General features: G+C 42.5%; 1 protein-coding gene across 1 annotated transcript in view; it reads right to left on the reverse strand.

Moving 5' to 3' along the window:
* The window catches only part of LOC126561637 (neuropeptide SIFamide receptor-like), a 36,452-nt gene extending 24,117 nt beyond the window's left edge, over positions 1-12,335 (reverse strand). The window contains exons 1-2 of the mRNA XM_050217909.1: positions 11,352-12,335; positions 4,173-4,367 (exon numbers count right to left, since the gene is read on the reverse strand). Of these exons, the coding sequence (XP_050073866.1) occupies positions 4,173-4,367; positions 11,352-12,335 (1,179 nt within the window). The remainder of the gene's footprint in view (positions 1-4,172; positions 4,368-11,351) is intronic.
* Between the last annotated feature and the right edge of the window lie 1,391 nt (positions 12,336-13,726).

Here is a 13,726-nt window from a genome sequence, read left to right on the forward strand (position 1 = left end):
ATTGAATATAGAGATATAGTTTAGGGCTACGAAACCATTCATTCGATAGTAACATGAAGTGGTGCACGTGTTCTTTACCATCTTCGCGTGGATAGAGTAAACTAAAGACGTGATTGTGGTGAGAGCGTCAGTTGTGCTTAATTCGACTGGAATACATTTCAGTCATTGGTTTTATTTTCCACAATGGTAAAATCATAGCCAAACGAATTTGTTGAAATTAACTATCGTATTGCAAGCAATTGAGCAGTGAGTTTCATTCATTCTGTTCATTCAAGAACAGAACAAGAACGAGATGAATGAGCTAGTATGGATGAAAGTGTTTAGTTTAGTGGCTGTTTTAGGGGCACTGTTGAGGACCTAACATTAAATGTATCACTTTACCGAAGATACTAGAGCACTTGAGACAGATTATGACGTTAGCGTACTAATTACTTAAGCTTAACAGGTTGGCTGATAAGTCCCAAGGCTGACACATAAAATGCGCCGCTAGTATTAAATGCATATTATTTTTATATAGCACCAACCTTCAAATGATTCGTGTCAAAATTTGACGTCTGTATGTCAATTAGTTTGTGAGACAGAGAGTCTTTTGTCAAGCAACTTTTGGTTGCTTGACGAACGAAAAAAGAACGAAGAAGAAAAAAGTGTTGTTCCACCAAGACAACGCACCGTGCCACAAGTCATTGAGAACGATGGCAAAAATTCATGAATTGGGCTTCGAATTGCTTCCCCACCCACCGTATTCTCCAGATCTGGCCCCCAGCGACTTTTTCTTGTTCTCAGACCTCAAAAGGATGCTCGCAGGGAAAAAAATTTGGCTGCAATGAAGAGGTGGTCGCCGAAACTGAGGCCTATTTTGAGGCAAAACCGAAGGAGTACTACCAAAATGGTATCAAAAAATTGGAAGGTCGTTATAATCGTTGTATCGCTCTTGAAGGGAACTATTTATTTATTTATTTATAATTAATAATGACGGTCCAGTGCCGTATTGTCAACACCGCTTGTGTTGAGTAAATTTTATAATCATCTTGATAAGGCATTTCCTCCTTATTCTTTGCCTTATCCCGGGCATACTCGGTTAATGAAGGGAACTATGTTGAATAATAAAAACGAATTATGACAAAAAAAAATTGATTTTCTTTGTTAGACCGGGGACTTATCAGCCAACCTGTTAACAAGAATTTGGACGACTCTAGGCTGTTGCATAAAAACATTTATAATTCACATCACCAAATGTGATGTCGTTTTGTGTTTGTATCACTAAGTTTCCTAAACGGCTATTATTGTTTGATCGACTGAATGTTATTTTCATCGTCTGTCAATTGTATGCCCAATTTAATTTTTGATGAATTTCACATGCACATTTGTCGAGATAAATAATCAGCCCAAATGGAGGCGCCTGGTGTTTGAGCCCCTCGAGTTCACCGACCTGTGACGGGTTTGGGACAGCCAAGTTACGTCGGTACATGATTTATATGACCTTGCCGGATATGTTTTGTTTCATAAATTTTCACATTTTTTTCAATTTGTAACATGTCAAGAAAGTTAATTTAGTACAGGGTGTTCAATAAGTTCGAATACAACTTTTCAAGCCGATTTGTAGTTGTGCACTCTGTGTATTCTGTGTATTAGTATTGGTGTCAGCTTTAGTGTCACGTATAGACTAACCGTTGCATGTGATTGTAGACTAACTGTCACTTAGTTTGTAAACACTGTGCACGATGAAAGAGTACTGCGATCTTGTAGTAAAATTGTTTGAGCGAAATGAGCAGCCCGACGACATATTCCGGCGGTTGAAATCTCACGGGGTGAAGCGGTTTTTTTTATACTACCATCCGCCGATACCGGGAGACGGCCTCGACCAAAGGCCGTATAAGATCCGGGTGGCCGCGTTTGGCGAGGACGCCAGCAGTCATCAAGGTCCGGAAGACCGCCGCTGACCTGAATGTGTCAGCAGTCGGGACGACTCACACTATTATGACGAAGGGCCTAGGGTACAAGCCGTACAAGAAACGTAAAGGACATGGAGTAACGGAGGCTACAAAGAAGAAGAGGCTGGACAGATGCAAATAGATACATACTTTACCGAAGGATACATTGAAACTCTTCGTTTTGGAACAGCCGCACAATGTTCAAAATGATCGACGGTGGGCGCCGACGTTGGTCAGCATCCCCCCGTCCCAAATAAACATCCCACGGTTCCAGAATGCCGCGTCGGTGATGGTTTGGGGGGCCGTATCCAGGCGTGGAAAGCTTCCCTTGGTGTTTTATTGAGAAAAACGTCAAAATTAACGCCGCGTACTACAAAACCGAGGTTCTGGAGAAGGTTGTGGCTCCAGCACTTCAGGAACTCTACGGGAAGATGGCGCTCCGCCCCCACACGGAGAATATCGTCCAAGCGTGGTGTTAGGAGAATTTGACGAGATTTATAGATAGATATCATGGCCACCCAGTTCCCTGGATCTCAATCCCCTTGATTACTATGCATGGTCATACATACTGGCCAAGCAAAGCCTGTATAAAGTGAACACAGTCGACCAATTTAAGAACGTTATTTCCAAGATTTGGGACGAAATGCCAACGGAACAGATGCGTGCCGCGTGCGATTCGTTAGAGAAACGTCTCAAGCTCGTGATAAAGTACAAAGGGAGCCAAAAAGATAGTAAATAAACATGGCTTCAAGAAAAAATTACTCAAAAAATAATATCTTATTTTTACATTGTTTGAGCTCGTTTTTAAAGTGTATTCGAATATATTGAACACCCTGTATAATATTGAACACTAAAATCCTACCGTTAAAAAGCACCTTCAGAGGACAATCCGGCAATTCATAGATGTATAAGCAAAAAAATCTGTTCTATATTCTGTTGAGAGGTTGAGAGGACCTGAAATCTTCCACCATAAGTGAACAATTTCGAAATGATCGACATTTTTGATTGATTTTGAATATTGACAAACGATACAATGTAGTAATATCGAACACTGGAACCATTTTTTTCTTTCGTTTATTTATAGAGGTTTTGAGTCTTAGAGACTACATTCGCCTCTCTACTGTAAAATGACTGATGCGTAAAAATCTAATGAGGCGGTTCTGCTGGAGTTTGTCGGGTGATAGGATTGTCGTTAAATCAGTTTCTGGTTGGCAGGTGGCTCGGTGTGTCGTGTAACCATGGCAATCGGTGAGGATGTGGCGGACGGTGATGTCAACACAACAGAAGCTGCAGAGTGGAGGGCTTGATTTTTCTAGGAGGTAGGAGTGCGTAAGGCGGGTATGACCTATACGAAGGCGGGAAAGGACTCGTTGGATGTGGCTGGATTCGGTATCTTCCCATGAAGAAACACTGGAACATTATCGGTGACAGCGCTTCTCACATGGCAAAACTGGGGTTAAAATCCCATCCAGACCGGTGAGGACTGTTGAGCGAGGACTGATTATCCAGCGAAATGGTAGATAAGTAAGCCATTTGATTGACTCCGTAACCAAGAAGAAGAAAGCAGTATTCAACTTGCGAGGCTTTTTTATGCAAAAATTTGACGATTCGATAAGTAAATTATCAAACAAACACGGACACTTTCTGCTGCAAGAGTATCTAATGACGTGAATGATTTGTATTAAATATTTTACTGATTTATAATAACTATAAAATCAGCAGATAATAAACTACTAGGCGGCTCCATCGTACAAGAGTAAAAAATAAAAATGTTGAATGGTGCAAAAGAAGTGAAATATAATTTCTCTAGTTAACATTTCACACCACCATCAGTATTATAAAGAAACTACAATAAACATTTATGGTATGACAAATCACCCGAAACTACCTATAAATAAAAAAAAACTAATATTGCTATAATATAGAATCGATTTGAAATACATATGAAAAAGGCGGCACAGTCAGTTTGTCCATTAAGAATTAAAAAAAAGTCTGAAATATGCTCATGAAAATGCAATATTTACGTTGCGACACGCCACATATTGAGCACGATAAAAATATGTGTTGCCATAACCAAAAGCTAAGTGAATTTTTTTCCGTCTGCAAAAATATGGCATTGTGAATAAAATCGTCTATCCGCTTGGTGTAGGAAATATGTATGTGCAGCATACTATATTGGTTCGCAGCCCAGGAGCTGTTGATTTGGCGTTAGGATTTTGTGTGTCAACATGATAAACTCACCTGAAAGTAGATTACCACCTTGCACATTGCCTTCCCCATGAACCACGTTTCGGTCACATCCCAGACGACGGTCGGCGGCAGACAGAACAGAATCACGAAGAAGTCGGCCACGGCCAGGTTGACGATGAAGATGTTTGTCACGGTGCGCATCGTATGGTTGGTGTAAACCGCTATGCATACCAGTGCATTTCCGACCTGCCCGAATAGAAGAGGGAGCACCGAATGGTAAGGCAAATGAAAAATAAAACGTGACACAGAAGGACGTGAAATTGGGCAAATGGTGAAGCACTTTTGCGAGCGTTGCCTGCTGTTCCGGTCTGGTTCTAGTGAAGCGTACCGTTTGAATGTTTTGTTAGGCATTTGGCAGAATGGCGACGACTTTTTTTTTTTATTGTCCCAAGCACAAATTTATTCTGCAAGGTGCAGCTTCTTTGCTGTCTGGAATAGTTCCAAGCCAATAGATAAACATACACAACAACAGCAGACATTGAATTGTTGGTCCATCCGTGCAACGGTCGGTATTTGTTATACATTAGGAATCAAGTTTTTGTAGCCTATTGAATCGAAAAAAAAAACCATCGATATTAGAAGCGGTAATCAAATGGTAATGTTTGTTAGTTTTTGTTACAGCCGTGTTGTGCTAATCTTGAGGAAGCATCCCCAACCAGACTGTGTGGGAAATGTGATTTGAAGCGCAAAAAATAGTTTATGTGCAAACATGGTAAAGCAAACATTTTAATCAATTCGCTGCTCGATGCTGCAGAGTGTCGGCAATCGAAAAGCTAAGGAAAAAAAAGATAAAATCCCTACTTTGCAAGTTCAGATGGCCCGCCGAATCCGAGTCCGACATCGAGAAAATGCGTACGTATTTAGCATATGTCTTATTATAGGACGGCCGGAAGCCTTTCGCCAGGCAGTGCGTCTGTGGTCCATGATTAACGACGATACATCGTGACACAACAAACAGAACAAGCGGCCGTCTTTGCCGGGCAAAATCCGGCAGCCGCTATCTGTTTACGACGTTTCGATGCTGACGAATGCGACCTTAATGTGAATGGCATGATCTTTTTGATGCTATGGCCATCTATTGCCCACTGTTTGTTTGCTGCTTGAACCCTTGAAACCGCAACTGGTTGATGGAAAGATATCGCATTTGTTGTTCGGCATGCATGGAGAGCAGTGAAAACAAATACGGTTCGGGCGAAAATGGATTTTCTGGCAGCTCAATTAGGTGCGGAAACACATACACAAGCAAAGGATGTGTGCGGCAAGGCACCCCCGAAAGCGGGGGGAGTGAGATATAACGGTATAAATAAAACGATGCCCGATGAAAGCAGTTAATGAGCAATCGAATCGTCTAAATTTAGGCCTTAAACTTTGGCTAGCCTTCCACACATGCAATGCACCGGGGATTTGGTGTGGAAAAACTTATCCTCGAACGAAATGAGCACTTTGGCTTGAAGTGGGCCAAAACCTGTGAATTAGGCCTACTGAGACATGGCGTGGCGGAAGCTTCTTTACGATACCCATATTTCATCTGCCCGTCTTCCGGTCTGCAGATAGCGTCTCCCTCTGGGCTATCTTCGTGTTATGCAAATGAAGTTAAACGGCTACATGCAACATGCTAATTCCGGGCGTAATTTATGCCTACCAAAGTCGACCGCCAGTGATGATTGCGATGCCGTTTTCGACAGCTGTTTGCTCAAACAGGCTTACGCCGTTCCACACGTTAATGAGAAGCAGGGACCGGAATCGCTCCATCGTAGGGTGTACACGTCGCAGGAGTAGGTTAAAAGTGAATTAAGCTCGGCCAAGAAATAGGTCGCCGGCGAAAAGATGGTGGCAACCGTGCTTGTGTCGTACCGTTCGCACTCAAAACCATCGGCATTCGGCAAGGCAAGCTGTCACAATGCAATTATCATTTAAGCTTGTTATAATGTTTGCTCGTCTCCGGTTAAGACCCGTTCGGGGAAGTGTTTAGTACGTGCTTTACTGTGATGAATACACTTTGCTTAATTGCATGTACATGCAGCGTATGACAGTTGGGTTTCGAGTTCCATTGAAATGATCTGCTCACTTTGCCGAGTGTTTAGTTTAATTGACTCCCGAAGTACTTTGGAAGGGTCAAGCAAGAAACACGTGTCATGTGGTACGCTAATCTAGGTCGTCTCGTCACCCAGTGTGTGGTCATTACTACTGCCTAAATTTAAATATATTGCCAAATTTGTTTTGTATTCTGGAGAGAAGATTCCATCGCTCCGATTGAAGAACGAGTTTGCAGGAAAAGGGGAAGCCCAAACGATAGCTCCGAGCTCCACGAGCTTCAAACCAAAAGGGAAGATTATGGGGATTGTTTGGATTACAGGAAATCCATTTAAGCCGAGACTCGGGCGGTGTTTATGCTCGGTCCACCAAACATTCACCACTCGGGTAATGCTGCCACGCACATCTCTCTCTCTCTCTCTCTCTACACTGGACACACACTGGACAGTCGTTGTTTTGTCTATCACCTCGGGCTCGTGTTTATTGGAGTCTACGGTCTGCACGCACCAGTAATTCAGGGTTGGCAACGATCGGCTATGGGTTGGAAAGATGAAAGGCATATCAATGTTGTCCGAAACACACACACACACTCGCGCGCGTTCACACTGTACATGGAGAGAAATGTCCACGCTAACGTCAAATTGGTGCTCTGTAAACACATGGTACTTGAGTGATGGTCGCTTCTGCTGACCGATGGACAGAGCCCGGTGTATTATGTTCGTATGTCGCCAACGCGTCGCGCAAAACTCATGTCATGTTGGCATGGAATCTTGGCCACCAAATTCACCAAAAAAGAAAGAACGAACGTAAGCTACTGCAAGGTCAAAAACCACCATCTGATGAGCGCTATATGATTGATACGGTTTCGATACTGCTCGGAGCGAAACCCCAAATAATGGGGTGTAAAAAGACACTCAGCGTGATGTGTCACGTGGGCTTCAATCCCGAAGCAGGCGTCTTACTTGCACTACGAATCTTCATCAGTTGTGTGGTAATTTAAGTTTTTAGAATGACTCTTTTATGTAATTGTTTAATGATGTGATAAAGGCCAGCTTTTAATTATGTTGATTTAATTATCGATGGTAAAAGGAAGCTTGAGTCTTATTTAAAAAAAAAACGCAAAAACACACTGAGAAAACATCGCAGCAGCTCGTCTAGAAGCATGGGAAGCATTAATTTATGCATTGAAAGCGATGTGTGAGATTATGTTTTTTTTTTATTCTGTCTGTCGTTTTAGCCTTCTCGAAAATGCTGTTCGTCAGTGTGCATATGACTTGGTCCGTCATGCCCTGCGAAATTGATCCCATACCCTAGCGGGAAGCTTGCATAGTGCTGTTTCCTACACGTACAGCTTCCGGTTGTGATAGATACCTTTAGGCAGCGCCAATACTTCCAGCGCTAGAGCACTCAACACAGCGTTAGCCCTATTTGGGGTTTTGTGGTGCGCTATTGAACATCGGAATCTAATTTTGATAATGAAACTTTCAATTTACATCGCATCTTGAACGCCACTGTTCTTGAGCGCGAGCACAATCCCACGGTTGGCATTTCCGGGTAAATCAATCGTCCGTAATGGGACGGGCGTCGGCAAATCAGACCGCACATTCATTCCGGTTCGAACTTTAGTGTGAAGAAAACTATTCCAAACTGTTGTAGCCAATCACTCATATTGAAAATATGTTAAGAATTTCATTTTCCCTTAAGGGTGCGTGCTCAGTCCTCACCTACCGCTCCCCCCAAAACCGATGACAATAAGTGGCGTTTTCGGATCGATCAACCGAAGCATACAGTTCCTTACTCTTGATCGGAATTTCTTGAGGAACAAAAAAGCGGAAGCCGCACTATGAGTTAAGCTTCAAAAAACCGTGTGAAGCCGGGATTAAAAGACTGTAGCGAGACTTGGGTGAAGAGTTGAGAGCAAGTCATAAATCATTCCTACCTGCTAAAGCTCCTACTACACACTGCCCTGCGCTGAGAGTGTGAGACACTAGAAAGAATTTTGATTTGATTGCACGGAAAATAAGGTTTACTCACCGATGTGAGGATAAAATGATCATCGCCGAGAACGCTACCAAATAGAATGAGACAAGCAATTTATTTACTTGAAACTTTTGATCTGTTTCTTTTTCAATTGCACCACACTATCCACTCAGCAGAGCAGAGCTGATTTGAACATAATGCAAAATAAAGTCGGTGACACTTCAAAGTGTGCAAAAATTGTGGCAATTTTTTTTTCGCCTTGCCACTTCAACCTTAAAAATAACAGTCCGGTGTCTATCCACGGTATCCGGTGTTGATTTGAAGGCACTTCCGTAAAAATTATGACCCGGCCAGATGTCATGAAACGACCCACATATATATCTCGAGGCGAGGATTCGGTTTTGCTGTCGTTTTTGGTTGGAAAACGTTGCCAACCAGTGGGTTGGTAATGTTTAGCTACTCAAGATAAATGGCTGTCGCTTAGAGCCTTAAGAGCCACGGCATGAAAGGCATGCAGCGATCTAAAACATGTAAAAAAAAAGAACAAATACACACACACACACACACAACCCGACGCCCTGCTAGAGCAATTGGAGTTGACATTTTATGGACCGAAAAGAAACAACGAATGGAGCCAAAAAATAGAAGAAAGACATCACAAAGAAAACCTACATGCGGGCCCATCTATCAATAAGACAGAGGGTATGTGTGACGCGTAATTGACCAGAAGCTGCTCGTGAGCCAAGCATTCTGCAAACGTCAGGATCAGAAAATCAAAAACCCCTCAACTCTTCTAGGAAAGTATGTATGGGACAAAAAATTGTTTTCATAGCTGCAGGCAATATAGACTAATGAAGTAGTTAACCGCCATAGAACAAAGCAAAGTTTGAAGGATCAAAGTGGAATACAATTTTGAAATTTGCTCCGATTGGTCAACTTTATTGTATGGAGTAACTTTTCATACTTTCGCGGCGCTGCACCTGAGCCATCTGTTTAGGATTCTTACGAGAAGTGGGTATAGCGCAGTGAGAGTGTTTCTGGAGTGCGATGCACAGTTTGTTCAGTTGGTGGTGTTCTATCTGTTTCTAGAGCATGGAGCGAGAGAAAGAAAGAGATTAGCACCAAGTTTTAATGAAGAAATAACGCAATGATCCATGGATGTTGGCTGGGCGTTGGTTGAGCGAAATATAATTTTAAAATCAATGGCTTTTTTCTATATCTCGTATGTAGCACAAACTAGCAAGTTCTTACTGAACTCAATTAACTGTTTGCCTCATTCACATGGATTAATCGAATGAACTGTTCGAGATTTCTAGAAAGCAATAATAGAGATCTATAGAATCACCAAATCCTTCCAAGCTTCACAAGTGGAAGGTATCGCTATCATTCACTAGCCGAGCTGGAACAGTTGGAAAACGTAAGCTTTTTAAGGGGGAAAACTTTCCGGAACCCTTCCAAAGAAGTGGCTATCTCCATCAACTAGATTTGGGGCAGCATTGGAGAAAAAGTTTTCCTTTTTTGCTTTACCAGAACAAAAACTCTTACTATTGCAGGGTGCAAGCATACCACAAAAAAAAGTCCAATGTTGATGATGAGAGAAGTGAATATTCTTACCTTCCGACGTACTTTCGCACCGTTTAGAACGTTAGCTGAAAGTAGCAAGTATCTGTTGAACGCCGACAAGCACAAATTTCGAGAGCATTTACCCTGGAAGGCTCATTTCGGTAAAAATCTTTCGCAAGAAAAAGGTGCGCTGTCTATAATTCAATTGTGAATCTGTTTTTGTGCTGCTCAGCACATTCGGGAACTAACCCACAGGCACACACCAACACGCATCGAACAGAGGATTATGGTTTTGTGTTGGGTACTCGAGCGGAAGTGGCTGTCGTTTTATATGAAACCAAGACCGGTCAGGATGTTCCGTGTGATTAGTTTAGGCAAATAGAGAGAAGCATGTGAAGTTTAGTAGAACGTAAATTGGCGTTTTTGTTTTTCTTAATTGGTTTAGATTAATTATTCCACGCACACAGTTCTTCAGTGCTGGGGAAGTGCTTCGGGGAATTTTGTTTTGTCGAGATTTACATCAAGGACTACTACAGTTCATGATGAATTGAAGACAACTTTCGACCCGTGCTTGTGTCATAAATTTGTCATCGGTCGAGTACTTTAATCTATGAAATATATGTAGAGATATTGACAACACGGTCATCGATTGTTTTTGTTATTTGGGTAATGTCAAAGTGACATAACGAAAACTAAAAACTAAAATCGTGCTTTCGGTCAAAACCATCATACAGAAAAGACGCGTTTTACTGCTCTTCCGTAAAGTTCCAAAAATAGCCTAATTTTACAGAGTTTTGAAGTCGAAGCAACTAGAAAAGGTAGGTCAAGTTCTTTCGAGGTTGTAGCGCCAAACAGGAAGGCGTTCTAGAGTTTCGAGACAAACTAGTAAAGTTCGAGCCATTTCGTTATTCTACTCAAAACAGATAACTGGTAACTGGAAATTGTGAAACTTTTTCCCTTTTTTATGTTGAAGATGATTTTTTTCAGCAATCATTTAATTTGAAATAAAATGTCGCACTTAAATCCACTAAAAAAAATCCTCAAAAGAGCTATTTCTTCTTCCATAGTACTTCGACAAGAAAATGTCGATGGCGAAGTCTACTCCATTCAGTAGATGGCTCGAACTTTGCTAGTTTATTATGAAAACTTTGTGAGTTTACAAGAAGTTGGCTTTATTTAGGTATCAACGACTGAAAATACTGAAATCTTTCCAGAAAAACAAGCTCCTTGTACATAAATATCCGCTGTACGAAAGCAACAAGTACAAGGTACAAGTAATGATGAAGAAGTTACCCAATGTTTGTCTATTAAATACAATCAAGCTTTAGCGGACGATCACAACTATCTACGTGTACAAACGAAAGTTCGTTCGTGGACGTTCTTTTCATTCATTCGGTTTGTTTGTTTTTTTTTTTGCTCAATCCATTAATAATGACAACCCGGCTATTATCAACGGTAGTACAATCGAAAACTATTTGTCACTCTACATCCTACTAACTGCGGCGGTATGTCTCGTGCATAATGCACACGACCATGAGGATGGAAGTGTCGATAAGTTTGGTAAACAGCACCACGATGGTGGAACATACTCACCAGTCCCATGAGGAAGACAACGGTGTGTGAGGCAATGAGAATCCACTCGCCCGTTGAAGGGTAGATGTAATCCATCAGCAGCTGTCGGTACTCGCTGTATGTGAGATTGCAAAAGTCCGGATCCCCCACGCAAGTAACGTTGTGATCGATGAAACAGTTCTCGTTGTACTCCATCTGATCGGAATCGTCATCACACAGTGCGTCGTTGTGGTCGTTTAGGTTCACGGCGGTGTTGCTGTGGGCGGTGTGATTGTCCTCCAGCGGCGACTGGAGTGTGGCTAATTCCAGCTCCTTCAGCATGCCGAACGCGGATTCGTTCGCGGTGAAGTTGCGGTTCGATGGGTACGGGACGAGCAGTTCGTCGGCGGTGGTGTTACCGCTTGCGCTGGTCATTAGTGTTGGTGACCGCTCCCGGGTCGTGGTGCAATTTCCGTCCATCGATCCAGGATCTTGGCAAATGGCACCAGTTCCATTGTCTGCCCACGCCCGGGCTGGTGGTAATGCATGGCGTAGCGAAGTACTTTGTGCTTTGCTCAAATCACGCCGGAACAGGAAATGTTTTTCCGCCGTGGGTTTTGTTTGCGGGGGGCGGTTTTGCTGGGAGTGGTAGAAACTTGTTACGCTTAAGGGCCAGTCGACCGTCGAATGCATGATATCCGCTACCGTGACGCTTTTTCGCTCGTGGTCCAACCTCGACTGTGCGGATGAGCTACTGCTGATTTGAGCGCCATGATCTAGCGAACTTGTCAACAATGTCACCGGGCTGTCAGCGGGTCCGTCCATCGGTGACCATGGGTTTGGTTCCGGTGGACGCCACTCGTTGCTGTTCATCGTAGCCCAGTCCCCGTTTCGTACCGCTCCGATCGATATGTAGCTTACGTGAATCAGCATCAACTTGGCCCAGAATGTCCACGAAGCGGCACAATACATGCCCGACCGGTGGTGCCAACTTGTATGCCAAGAGCCACGCCGATACAAGCCCATTGCCGAATCGGGGCTGTATCACAGACTGTTTTGCGATGGGTTGGGATGGCTGAAGTTATGCTTAAACTGTGTAAGTGTAGTGCACCGCTGGAAACTATCGCTACTGTGGCTGCTCTACTGGCCAGACAAGCTTGTCGCGTAAGGACAGTTCATTCGACAATGAAATCCGCACTATATGGCAACGTCTGGTAAGCTTCCAGTGGCTATCTGCCCTAGAGCAGTAGGGAATGTCCTGCAGCTCAATCTGATACTAGGAATGTACACTTCGTGATAAGCCTGGTTGGAGAGAGAGAGAGAAAGAAGAAAAGAACACAACCACACATTTTTGTTAATGGTACAGATGAGCTGAACAATTTAGCATAAAAAATACACAAAATCTGACATGAGTCACGAACAAACGAAAAAGCATTTGTCTTCAGCTGTAAAGATAGGGACACATTGAGATGTTAATGACATGATAAATGAAACATTCGCCCCTTTTTTTTTGCTAAACCAAGTCATGTATGGTGACTGCTTTTATTCTTATATTTAGTATATCAACTACGGAAAATTAAGGTTTGATTTTAATATAACATTGGTTAAAAATAATAATATAAATTCCATAAAAATAATGCACAATGTTTGGACAACAATACTACGCCGAAGGACTTGAACTTGAAGGCGTAGTAAATCGAGCAAAAAACTGAGCTTGACATTGTTTAGAGCTACTGGACGTTGTAAGTGAAGTAAGAAATAATGGATGTCTGATAACTTCCTGTTATAAAATGCGGCTGCTATTGACAGCTGTAGTTGCGGTGATGCCGTTTTTGAAGGATGACGCACATCGACATGTAATGTAGGCACAGTAAGAAGAGTGTTTTTATTGTGAAAATATCTTCAAGCCACTGTATTATTTTTCTTTTTTCCTTTTTTTCTTCCCGTTCTTCTTCTTCTTGGCTTAACGACCCACTTGGTCATACCGGGCGTCGAATGGTTTGCTATACTTGCTGATACCATGTAGTTAGATAGTCAGTTCTCACTAATGATGAACAGTAAAGAGGTTTTTGAACCCCGATCCTGCCGTGTGAAGACTGGAGCCGCTATCGCTTACCACTGGATTGCCTCCTATTTTTTCCGTGGCCAGGTAGTTTGTCCTTCGTACGGGATTCGATTCCCGTTTCTACCGTGTGAAAATCGACGTCACTAGGTTTAAAGTTTTACATAACCGTTGAATTGAACGATTTGTCTGACTTGAACGACATAAGGCCTGATTGTCAAAGCCAAACGGAAAACTTTTTTATTTTTAATATGGTCACCCGTTAGAATCGACGAATGTTTCGTCGACTTTTTGCATACATTCATACATGCACAGGTTGCTCAGTTCAAACATTCACAGATGATTTCATTCGAAT

The sequence above is a fragment of the Anopheles maculipalpis genome, chromosome 3RL (genome assembly GCF_943734695.1).
Source record: "Anopheles maculipalpis chromosome 3RL, idAnoMacuDA_375_x, whole genome shotgun sequence".
Taxonomy (NCBI): domain Eukaryota; kingdom Metazoa; phylum Arthropoda; class Insecta; order Diptera; family Culicidae; genus Anopheles; species Anopheles maculipalpis.